Here is a 12,981-nt window from a genome sequence, read left to right as displayed (position 1 = left end):
TGAGGGTTAAGGTGCCAAGACTAACAGATGGTATCAGGATACTGTTTGCTCAAGCTCGAATTGAAAAGCAGAATGGGTTTAAGGGGCCGATTGGCTACCTCATGTTTCTGTCTGACCTTCTCAAGGGAAATGAGTCATAAACAGTTCCAAAGGAAACAAATTGATGGTGTCTATTTTCAATGGGAAAGTTTGTACAGTTTATACAAAAGGTGATGTGTATATCTTTATCTGTAAGCCTAGTAAAAGCTGTAACATGAACAAATGTAATCAGTTTAAGGGGCAGCATTTTTCATTTTAAAAATTATTTTGTACCACCTTCCTCTTTCTTGACTCTCACTGATGACAAATGCCCTCCAATCCCACAATAACCATGTATTCTTCATGTGGGAGTCTAATTAGTCAGCAATTAGGACAACCATAAGATGTAGGAGCAGCAGTTGGCCACTCAGCCTATCGCATGTACTCCACCATTCAATGAAATCGTGTCTGATCTGATCGTCCTCAGCTCCACTTTCTTGCCTTTTCCCCATGACCTGCAATTCCCTTCCTGATGAAAAATCTCTCTATCTCAGCTTTGAATATACTTGGTGACCCAGCCTCGACAGCCCTCTGTGGTAAAGAATTCCATAGATTCACTCCTCTCTGAGAGAAGAAGTTCCTTCTCATCTCTGTGTTAAATGGGTGACCCCTTATTCTGAGATGATGCCCTCTGGTCCTAGACTCTCCCACAAGGGGAAACAACCTCTCCACATCTCCCCTGTCAAGCCCCGTAATAATCTTGTATGTTTCAATAAGGTCTCCTCTCATTCTTCTAAACTCCAATGAGTACAGGCCCAACCTACTGAACCTCTCCTCATAGGACAGTCCTTCCATACCTGGGATTAGCCAAGTGAACCTTCTCTGAACTACTCCCAATGCTAGTCTATATTTCTGGGCAGCATAGTGGCTCAGTGATTAGCACTGCTGCCTCAAAGCGCCAGGGACCTGGGTTTGATTCCACCCTCAGGCAACTGTCTGTATGGAGTTTGCACATTCTTGCTCTGTTTCTTCCCACAGTCCAAAGAAGTGCAGGTTAGGTGGATTGGCCATGCTAAATTGCTCATAGTGTCCAGGATGTATAGGTTACGTGGATTAACCATGGGAAATGCAGGATTACAGGGATAGGGTGAGAGGATGGGTCTGGGTGGGATGCTCTTTGGAGGGTCAGTGTGGACTTGATGGGCCAAATGGCCTGCTTCTACACCGTAGAGATTCTATGATTCCTTAGATAAGGAACCTCAAAACTGTCCACTGTATTCTAGTTGCGGTCTAACTAGTGCCTTGTTTGTTTCAATAAGGTCACATCTCATTCTTCTAAACCCCAATGAGTACAGGCCCGACCTACTCAACCTTTCCTCATAAGACAGTCCCTCCACATCCAGGATCAGCCAAGTGAACCTTCTCTGAGACATTTCTGTGAAAAGGAGTGCAAGCGCTCCCTGGACAAAAAAAAAGCCACGCGTTTTACGGAATGAGTCACTGCACTACAATAAACAACAGGAACCCTGGCTGATTTCCACGTCCCTTCAACTTAAGGCTGAGTTGCTTAGTCCCATTGCAATGCCTTGCCAGTCCATGCAAGTGCTGACGTGTTGTGGGTAGGGGGTCTTTGCTGATCTGGTGCTGGATCTCCTTGTCAGAGGTGGTGTTTTGAGTGAGGTGACAGCCAAGGACTGGGAAGTGCTCACCATATCCCAGAGACTGTCCTTCAAAATACATGGGAGCTGGAGTACTTGGCTGACTGAGTATTGGTTGATTGAAGTGTATAGGAGCCTGAATGGGTCTTGACAAGGTGAACGTGGAAAAGAAGTTACGTTTTGTGGGACAATCCAGAATTAAGGGGGCTGCTGTTTTAAAATTATAGGTGATCCTTTTAGGAAAGAGAATTTGTTTTCTCTCAGACTTTGGAAATCTCTGCCTCAGAAAGGCATCTGGTCATTGGATCGATTCTTGTTAATTAGGCGTTCGACACTTAACAGGATTAGATGGAACACAAACTGATCAGCCATAATATTATTGATTGGGGGTGCAGTCTCGATGGACTGAATGGTCTACCTCTGCTCCTGTTTCATATGTTCAGACAATATCTAAGTTTTGGTTTGGCAGTATTCAAGGACAGGTTGAATGTTTTTGTCTGCAGCAAAGAAATCAAGTGTGGCATGCCAGTCTGTTGCCAAGTGGACAATGACACTGCAGTCATAGAATTCCTACAGTGTGGAAGCAGGCCATTTGTCCCATCAAGTCCACAGTGACCCTCTGAAGAGCAGCCGAGCCAATCCCTGTAACCCCACATTTCCCATGGCTAACCCACCTAGCCAGCACATCCTTGGTCACTATGGGCAATTTAACATGGCCAATCCATCCTAACCTGCACATCTTTGGATTGTGGGAGGAAACCAGAGCACCCAGAGAAACCCACGCAGACACGGGGAGAATGTGCAAACGTTGTTGTCCAACACTGGAATTGAATCCAGGCCCTTGGCACTGTGAGGCAATAGTGCTAACCACTAAGCCTCTGTGTCACCATCTGCAAACTGTCTATCCCCAAGGTGCTCAGTTTTGACACAAAGGAAGCTGAAAGCTCAAGGGAAGAGCTTGTTATTAATCATTCAAAATGGCGGCAACATGTCCATTTAGCTGCATCACACTTGAGCCAAAACCTTTTAATTGCGTGAAACAGCAGTAGCACAGAAGGAATGGAGAGGAAGCAAATCCTACACTGCGGATCCCACTACCTCATGGGACATGTCCAAAGATCTGGGTAGAAGAATTGGCTTCAATCACTTGATGATCCACAGCAGAAACTGATGACCCAGAGTAGTGGCCATCTTCGAAATCAGAGGATAGTCAAGTGTCACCAACACTGACAACAACATAGGCATCATATCACTGTGTAGTTATGATATACATAGAGTAATTTACAGAGCTGTGGTGGTTCCCACCCTCCTATATGACTCTGAGACATGGACTGTCTACAGCAGACACCTTGAGGTGCTGGAGCAGTACCACCAACGCTGCCTGTGCAAGATCCTATGAATCCACTGGGAAGAAAGATGCACCAACACCAGCGTCCTTGACCAGGCCAACATCCCCAGCATCGAGGCGCTGACTACTCTTGATCGGCTGCGATGGACTGAGCACGTTGTCCGCATGACCGACACGAGACTCCCCAAGCAGGTCTCTACTCCCAGCACCGTAACAGGAGGCGAGTCCCAGGTGGACAGAGGAGGCGCTTCAGTGATACCTTCAAGGCCTCACTGGCGAAGTGCAGCATTCCCACAGATACCTGTCCCAAGACTATCCAAAGTGGAGGAGTTGCATCCGGGAACGCTCCAAGAACCTCGAGACTTTCTGTCGGGAAAAAGCGGAAGCCAGGCGAAAGGAGCGCACTGCCACTGTGACGCCCCACCCAGCCCTTCCCATGACCACCATGTGCCCCAAGTGTAACAGAGCCTGCAATAGCTGCATCGGTCTGTACAGCCACCTACAGACTCACACTGAGAATGGAAGAGAGTCATCCTCGTCTGTGAGGGACCGCCAATGATGATGACATGTCATGATATACACTCGATGGGCTGAAGGCCCTCTTCTGTACTGTATGCTTCTTTGTTTTCAGCACAGTGAAAATTGCACTTTGTCTTCCTTTAACTTAGAGAATGGTATCACAATGAGCTAGTTAACCACGGCAAGCATCATGGATGTTGACTAAAAGATGGATTAGGATTTGTAATTTATCCTTTTTTTAGTTTACCAGCTTTCTTCTTTCACCAGTCCGCCCAGCCAGGGAATACTGATCTTGATGAATGTTTCAAATTTTGGGTTCAGCAGAGAAAGTGTACTGGGAAAGTGCCTGAACTCATCCTGGTTGGGTTAGACCTTAAATTTCCGCCAAGATTCTGTTTGGTTCCTGGAACTGAACAAGGCCAAGATAAGATTGAACGAAGGTGTTTTAAGTTATGTTGGGTTTTGAGGGAGTAAATAGTGAGAAAGTGGTGATAGAACCAGAGGAGGTGTGTGGGAAAACCTGTTAGGATGTGAAGTGCATGCCTCATGGGATGCTGGGTACAAGCTGGATGGGCACCTCCAAAAGATACTTCAATAAATGCTTAAAGGAAAAAAAGGTTACAGGGATGTGGGGAAAGAGCGGGTAAGCAGGATTAATTGGATTGCTGTTCCAAAGAGCTGGCATAGTCTCAGTGGGCTGAATGGTCTCTTTAAATACTGTACTATTTTATGACTCTATGAACCAGTGCAATCAGGTCATGTAACAGACATAATTGTTTTCTTTCCATGAAGGGGAATTTAAATTGTCACTTGGTCAGGCGGAAAGAGTACTGCTGAACATGGACCCATTTTGCCTATGCTTTTCGCCTTGAACTCATCAGGACGATTTGCAAGAAGAGTTGTAGTTGTGGAGAACAACCTTATATTGTAAGAAAGGAAAGTGCTGATTGGTTGGCAAATGGACTGTGATTGGTTGAGGTGTTCCTGTGGAGAATGCACAGTTGATGATGACTGACAGTTAACCTCCAAGCTTTGTTTAAATTTTAAACCATTCTGGTCAAGTCATTGCCCTGAGAAACAAACCAGAGAATGGCTGTTACCTATTTTGTTGAGTTGAAAGAAGCACAGTGCGTGTCCGTGTTCTATATGTCGCCTCTGATACACGCATGTGCACCATGGTGCAAGATCCACTGACAATCATCCCAGTGTAATTCTTCACACACTCAGGATTATTTAGCATATGTCCAATCATGGAATCATACCTAATGTTGGAGTGTTCAACTTCAACAACTCCTTGGAGTGTTGTGGGTTTTGCAAACGTGGTTTTGTATTCTGTCTACAGTCTAAACCTTGCTTGTTGCGAACAGTCAAATGTATGTGCTATTTGGTATGGTCTGATAATCTTTGGGATGTATGGCCTACATACTGAAAAGCTTTGACAAAATATGCCACTTTTCAGCAATGGTACAGAGAGTGAAAACCAGATGCAGATTTATTGATATACCTTAAAATGGATTGATCACCAAAAGTTAGCATTTTTAATAACAAGTAATTTTATTTATTCTTTGACAGTGTTGTGGACATATTACCAATCCCTAATTGTCCCCAAACTCAGTGGCTGCTAAGCTGTTTCTAAGGGCACTTAAGGATCAACCACATTACTGTGGATCTGGAGTCACATATAGGCCAGCGCAGGTGAAGCAGTTTCCTTCCCTAAAGGCCATTAGTGAGCCAGATGGATATTTTACGTCAATCGATGATAGTTACCATTGCCACCCCATCACTGAGACTAGGTCTCTATTCCAGATTTTACTGATTACATTTAATTCTACGGATTTGAACCATGCCCCAGAGACTTTGCCCCGATTACTTGTTCAGTGTCATTACTACAACACCACGATCTTCCCCCCTCACTGAATTCACTGAAAATGACTTAAAACTCAAACCAGACTGATAGGGCGGCATGGTGGCTCAGTGGTTAGCACTGCTGCCTCACAGCACAAGGGATCCGGGTTTGATTCCACCCTCGGGCGACTGTCTCTGTGGAGTTTGCACATTCTTCCCGTGTCTGCGTGGGTTTCCTCTGGGTGCTCCAGTTTCCTCCCACTGTCCAAAGATGTGGATTGGCCATGGGAAATTGCCCCATAAAGTCCAAGGATGTGTATTAGCCATGGGGAATGCAGGGTTACAGAGATAGGGTAGGGGGTGGGTCGGGGTGGGTCTGGGTAGGATGCTGTTTGGAGGGAGTGATGTGGATTCAATGGGCCGAATGGCCTGCTTCCATACTGTAGGGATTCTATGAAGCACTTCCTAATTGAGTTGGCTTACATGAGTTAGTTTCTTACCATCGTTGGACATTAAAGAAGAAAAACTACAATATGAAGAGCGTCCCCAAGCCAGCAGTGTCAGTAGAATCTCCTGTGGACCTAATCTGGGCAAATTGAAACTTGAACCTGAGCAAGGGATTGTGAAAAATAAGAAGAAAAGTAGTTTCAGGCATGCATTTATGGTCAAAATCCTCTGTTATTTGGTCATTGGTACAACCAACTTTGTCTGCCAATATAAGTGAGCGCTTGAACTTAATGTGGTTCTGAGTCGGCCAAGTTCAGGTACAGCTACCTCAGCACGATCTTGCAATGGGTCAACTCACCTTCTTGCACTGAATAAATACTTTTTTGAGTACTTTGTCTTCAGGTTCAGCGGCCAATCAAATATGATTGCAGGATCTTTGGCCCAATGTGTTGGGACGAATTGCACTCTGCCATTCTTTCTAATTCAACTTGAGAGCCGAAAGAAAAGGCAGCTACCTCCACAACTATTTGTTTGTGGGCTGAGAGAGAGAGAGAGAAAGAGCAATGTGCCTTTAAACGTTCCTCAAGTTAGATTTTAAGACTCTAGCAGTCTCAGTGAAATATTACGGTCTGGGTTCCAGAAAGGCATACAAGCAAAAAAAGAGGTATGTGAGAGTTATAGGAGCTTTCAACCCTAGCTGTTTTAAAAGAAGATAAGCAGGGGATCATGAAAATCCTGTTGGATGACCCTCTCAGTGGGTTAAATTGAATCTGTTTAACACACTTTCCATTTTTAGACTATTTCATATAGATACTGGTTTTCATCAAGCTCTCTGTCTCTCGTATACACACACAAAGGCAGGTCTGCTGGAATGGTGCCTCAGTCCATTGCAGTGAAGAGTTTTCTCTGAGGTGACTATCAGTTCAGGCTTGTGAAATGACTGAAGATTACTCTGGACTTCTACCCAGCTGTACAGATAACTCGTGTGCTGTCAACCCTTCCCAAGGCCTCAGAATCTGCAGTCAGTGCTGCAGAGAGCGGGGGAGGGGGTGGTCCTTGATTGCTGGAAGAGCCACAGATTGAGAGAGCGAGAGAGAGAGCGAGAGAGCGAGCGAGAGAGAGAGTGAAGGCAGTCTCCTCCCAGCCAAGCGAACCGTTACTTCATGTGCTGTGCCTGCTCTGCAGTGAGCAGTTTTCAGGCTTACAGCAGAACCCCCCATTCCCTCCACTTATATGGCCAAGGTGCTTCAATCTACACGGCAGGCTGGCATGAGTGCCAACCAGGCAGCATGAAGGGTGGGCAGCAGCGGCCGGGCTGCGCGTGCCAGCATTTGTTCCGCAAGGTCCTGGCAAAGTGCGGATGTTGTTACAGAGTACGAGGTTAGTGACTTTAGCCTTGTTGGCATCTTGTGTGTGGGACTCTCTGTATGAGCGTGTGTGTGTTTGTGTGTGTGTATTTGTGTCTGTGTGTGTGTGTGTGAGTGTGTGAGAGAGAGTGTGCCTATGTGTGTGTGTCAGTGAGAGCATGTGTGTGAGCGAGTGTGTCTGTCAGTGAGTGTGAGAATGTTTGTGTCAGTGACAGCGTTTGTGTGAGTGCGTGTGAGTGAGTGTGTGTGTGAGTGAGTGTGTGTGTGTGTGTGAGTGAGTGTGTGTGTGCGCATGTGAGTGAGTGTGTGTGTGTGTCTGTGTGCGTGTGTGTGAGTGTGAGTGTGTGTGTGTGTTTGTGTGTGTGTGCGTGTGCGTGAGTGTGAGTGTGTGAGTGTGTGTGTGTGTCTGTGTGCGCGTGTATGTGTGCATGTGAGTCAGTGAGAGTGTGTTTGAGGGTGTCAATGAGCCTGTGTGTGTCAATGAGTGTGAGTGAGAGTGCGTGTTTGTGTCAGTGAGTGTGAGAGTTTGCCAGTGAGAGTGTTTCTGTGTGTGATTGCGACTTCTCTCTGGGTTTCAACAAACCTATGGTACTGTGTCTGACAGCAACTTTGTTAGAGAATTGCCTAGCACAATCCTATCACCATCTGTGAGACACTGTAGGAATCCTTACCAGGTCACTTCGGCATCTTTGAAAAAATCTGGTCAGATTTGAGAGTGATCATGGACAGAAGGGACTGTGCACAGTCATCTTGGTGTCAAATCAAATCTTTTTATTTGGTTGGTTCCAGGTGTAAATGAAATGCACTCTGCTTTGCAGAATGTTTTTTCATTACCGTTCGTTGTCGGTTTTGAAAGCATTTGTAGGGCTATGGGCAAAGTGTAGGGACGATAATTGGATAGTCGGCCTCGTCCCGGGCTGTATGATGCTGCAAAGGTTGGTCAGGAAACCTGGGAAGGTGCCAGCTTTGATGCCTACTCAGTGCCTGGGTTATCTGATCACAGCCAGAGGACTGGGAGTTGGTGGGTTAATGGTGGGATATGGGGCATGGAATAGGGAAGTGCCAAGGGGTACGCAGTGGCAGGGAGGGGAAGGGGCACAGGAGAAAGTGCTGTGAATCACCTAGGGTTTCTGAGAGAGCCCCTGTTGGCCCTATGAAAAAGCCATTCGACTTACTTCCCCCTCCCCTGCTTGTTCCCCGTTGCCCTGCTCATCTTTCAAAAGAGAAAGAGAAAAATAAACAAAGTCCTTCATAATCTGAACCATAAGGATATCCTGCGATGGTCTCCTTTACATTCCCAGGCTGTGGAATAATGCCCAGCACTCCAGAGATTGCAAAAAAATCTTGGACGGATAGGTGTCGGAAATGAAGGAAAATCGAGAGAAAGAAGTTGGACCAGGAGAGGGTTAACAAAAAAACTGCCAAGGCTTCAAGTGTCAAAGTCAACGAAGTTTTATGTGATTAAAGTCAGTCTCCACCACAATCAGAGCACACGAGAAGGTTGTCCATTGACCCGAAAATATTCCACTTATTCTCTATCATATGAAGCAACAGCTCTGAAACGTTCAGTCCCTTCACACAAATATCCTGACACAAAGTGAAATTCTGTCTCAACATCTCTTTTTATCACCAGTCGATTCAGTTCATGAGGCTCTGATTAAACTCTCCATTAGGTGCAAGGTTATGTGACTCATGACTGGATCTTTAACCCAATGCCCTCTATCTTCCAACCCGTCAGCCGCCAGCTCGCGATACAAACCAAACTGTGCAGCAACAAGAAGTTTGATTGATTATGAATATAAAGAGATGAAAGCCAGTTTTTGTGCTTGGGGATGGTCTGGAAGTCAGATAGGCTTTTGCATTGGTGTCCAACCTCCATTGGGTTTAGTTGAAGGAGGGGCTGAGGTCGGCCTCTTCACCTCAGTGACGTGCCTCCTCCGTTAGTGAGCATCGTGCCTCCTGTGTCTTTGAGCAGTGTGATTGCAACGGGCATCTGAAAGGTGCAGGATCAGGGTCTCAGTAAAGTGAAAAGCCTGGTTGCTTTAATGGGGAACAAGGTAGCAGCGGGTGAGGAATTTGTCCTCTGGTGTTTTTCACCTCTTGCTCCAACACATCCATGTCAGGGTATCGCTGCTGTGCAAAGCCACGTAAACAGCTTTGAAATCCATCATGGATTGCAGTGCAAAATGGGCACTGACCATCCCCACGTTTGGCACTCTATGTGATTTACTGTTGACATTTAAGTCGGCCAAGTGCAAGATGATTCATTGGCGCCTGTCCTAACCTACATCCCAGATGAACTTTACCCCCTTGTGCCCGCTCAGCCAACCTGAACCAAGAAGGTCAACCTCCATGTTCCTGAGCTTATCCAACCTGGCTGCCTACACCTTAGGCCCTATTCAGCCATCAGCCCAGTGCTCACTGACTCTCTTGCCACAAACTCTTCAATTTTTTTATTTCAACTCCATTGTTTCTTTCACCCTTCCATGGCCTTGCTCCTCCCAATCTCCGTCATCCCCTCCAGCCTCACAACCTTCCAAGACCTCTGCAATTCTTGAATTCTTGCTGCAATTGTACAGGGCCTTGGTGAGACCACACCTGGAGCATTGTGAACAGGAGCTGTGGTTCTCCTACCACAGAATTAATGAAATTGCCCAACTGTCTAACAGTTCCAGGTACAAGATCTGTTTTTATGTTTGAGCAGGAATCCAGGCTTCAGCGTCACAAAATGGCAGCCTCTCTTGTCCCAGAATTCTCTCATATACTTCTTGTTGGCTGCCTGCGCACCTCTTTGCCCCCGTCTTTCTCTACCGAATCATGAAGAGCCAGGAATTGTAAAGAGGGCATCAAATAAACCTAAACTGGTGGCTGGCATCAAAAGGAAGCATAGTGGCTGCACCTGAGCCCTCGGTGTTCAGGGCAGCACTGAAAGAAAGAAACTAAACCTTGCATTTTTGTAGCATCTTTCATGAACACAGTATGGGTTAAAAAGCCCTACAGCCAATTAGATACATAGTCCCTGCTGTAATGTAGGACGGCAGCAGACAATTTTGTGCATAGCAAGCTTCCATAACTAGCAATGTGATCGTGACCAGATCATCTGGCTGTTTTTATGTAACATTATTGAGGAATAAACTTTCCAACAATTGTTGGAAAATCCCATCTGGTTCACTAATGTCCTTAGGGAAGGAATCTGCCATCCTTACCTGGTCTGGCCTACATGTGACTCCAAACCCAAAACATGGTTGACTCTTAGCTACCCTCTGGATAATGAGAGATGGGCAATAAATGCTGGAGTAACCTGTGAATGAACAAAAAAATCTCTCACCTCTGCACAAAAGATTCACGACACTCTGAGAGAAGAACATTTTGAAAGAACACTTTAGGGGCAGTTTTGCCCTTGGTGGAGCTGACGAGAGATCTGGTCAGTAGGGGAATTTGGTGAGTGGAGATAGTGAGCAGGTCCTTGGGTGACTTGCTTCACTCACCAGCTATTCAAGCCATTTTGTCATCAGTTAGTGGCAACCTAAGGGTGTCAGCTAGCCACCTTTCTGATTACCTGCCTCTCCAGGGGGCAAGAAATGTGGCTAAACTCCCTCCTGGGAAACCATGGCAACCTGCCTGCCAGCTTGGGGCAGGGGTGGGGGTTGGAGGAGGACTTTCAATTGCCCCAATCTGGGAAGCAAAAAGAGGCATAGAACATGGGCAAAGGGGGTTAACTTCTGAAAGCCACCCCTCTGCCTTTGCTTCTTCTTCTTGCAACCTCCATTTTGTGAGAAGAATATTAAAAGTAATTAACTTCTTTTGGCTGGATCCCCCGAGGAGTAGGCCTCACCCAGCAGACTTTAAGATCCAGACGCTCTGTTAAGATATCCAGTATGGAGGCCAGGGATGGGGTGAAATAGTGATCCTCATTTGCCTGCCAGCTCTTAGTGAGCCAATTGAAGGGCAATTGGGGCCATTTTCTCAGTGGTGATGGTGGCACATTCGTTGCCTCCTAACAGATTAAGACCATAGGGAGCAGATTCAGGCCATTCAGCCCATCGAGTTTACTCCATCATTCAATGATGTTATGGCTGATTTGATAATCCTTAACTCCACTTTCCTGCCTTTTCCCCACAACCCCTGATTCCCTTCCTGATTAAAAATCTGTCTCTCTCAGCCTTGAATATACTTAATGACCCAGCCTCGACAGCCCTCTGTGGTAAAGAATTCCACAGATTCACTCCCCTCTGAGAGAAGAAATTCCTCCCCATCTCTGTGTTAAATGGGTGACCCCTTATTCTGAGATTGTACCCTCAGGTCCTAGACTCTCCCACGAGGGGAAACAACCTCTCCACATCTCCCCTGTCAAGTCCTCTAAGAATCTTGTATGTTTCAATAAGGTCACCTCTCGTTCTTGTTCACCTTCACACAGAAGCATTATTGGAAAATCTTGCCCCATGTTTCTTCAAGCCCCAATAATCTTTCACTTTGCATTTGTATGGCACCCTTCATGATCTCCAAATACTCCAATCACTTTGCACCCAATAAGGTATTTAATCTGAAATGTAGTCACTGCTGTAATATCAGGTCATTTTCCATTCCAGCATTGCCCCTTTAAGTTTTCCAATGCATTGCTGGCACAGTTGTAGGTAACTCCTACCAACGATGCCCACCCCTCTCCCCTCATGTGATATTGGGCAAAGTCATGTGCCCAGATTTTGGACATGCAGTGCCAAGGGTTAAAGCTCCCTGGCAGCCTCAGTATATCAGGGCCAGCAAGGTTGGCAGTGACACCAGGCAATGGATCATGCCACTTATCCTGAGGTGCCAGTCTCAGCTGAGGTGTGCAAGGAGGTACCACATGGAGTCTGCCACAGGACTGGGGAGAGGTAGGAGTTGGATTGGGTTTACCCCATTTTGCCAAGTCCATCATTTGATGGTATGCCTGTCAAATGTGGCACAAAATAGGGCAGACCCCATCACTTCAACCTCTGTGTGGTAGCCAAGGAAGGGCATCAAATTCAGTATGTTATTAAATTGGTCAATCTCCAGAGCCATAGAGCAGAGTGGGGGCATGGGAGGGGATGAGTGAAGAGACCAGAAGGCCCTTGCAGAATTGGCCTTTGTTGAGTTGGCACAGTGTGAGCCCAAGAAGGATGAACAAAAGTATTGAGGCAGTTATCGATCTAGATGAAGGAACTGTGGGCATTCTGGCTAACTTTGCAGACCATACAAAGATAGGTGGAGGGACAGGTAGTATTGAGGAGGTGAGGAGGCTGCAGAAGGACTTGGACAAGTTAGCAGAGTGGGCAAAGAAGTGGCAGATGGAGTACAACGTGGGAAAGTGTGAGGTCATGCACTTTGGTAAGAAGAATAAAAGCATGGACTATTTTCTAAATGGGGAGAAAATTCAGAAGTCTGAAGTGCAAAGAGACTTGGGAGTTCTAGTCCAGGATTCTCTCACCGTAAACTTGCATGTTGAGTCAGTAGTCAAGAAGGCAAATGCAATGTTGGCATTTATTTTGAGAGGACTTGAATATAAAAGCAGGGATGTACTACTGAGGCTTTATAAGGCTCTGGTCAGGCCACATTTGGAGTATTGTGTGCAGTTTTGGGCCCCATATCTCAGAAAGGATGTACTGCTGGCCCTGGAGCGGGTTCAGAGGAGGTTAACGAGAATGTCCAAGGAATGGAAAGCTTAACATATGAGGAACGTTTGAGGACTCTGGGACTATACTCATTGAAGTTTAGAAGGATGAGGGGGGATCTAATTGAAACTTTCAGAATATTGAAT

General features: G+C 46.1%; 1 protein-coding gene across 1 annotated transcript in view; it reads left to right on the top strand.

The window, feature by feature from the left end:
* Positions 1-6,968: 6,968 nt before the first annotated feature.
* LOC109925033 (rho guanine nucleotide exchange factor 25-like) overlaps positions 6,969-12,981 on the top strand; it is a 111,736-nt gene continuing 105,723 nt past the window's right edge. Inside the window, exon 1 of the mRNA XM_048618829.1 lies at positions 6,969-7,215. Coding sequence (XP_048474786.1) covers positions 6,999-7,215 — 217 coding nt within the window. The 5' untranslated portion in view covers positions 6,969-6,998. The remainder of the gene's footprint in view (positions 7,216-12,981) is intronic.

This window comes from Rhincodon typus, chromosome 41, assembly GCF_021869965.1.
Source record: "Rhincodon typus isolate 14 chromosome 41, sRhiTyp1.1, whole genome shotgun sequence".
NCBI lineage: Eukaryota > Metazoa > Chordata > Chondrichthyes > Orectolobiformes > Rhincodontidae > Rhincodon > Rhincodon typus.
This window is presented reverse-complemented; position numbering and strand designations above follow the sequence as displayed.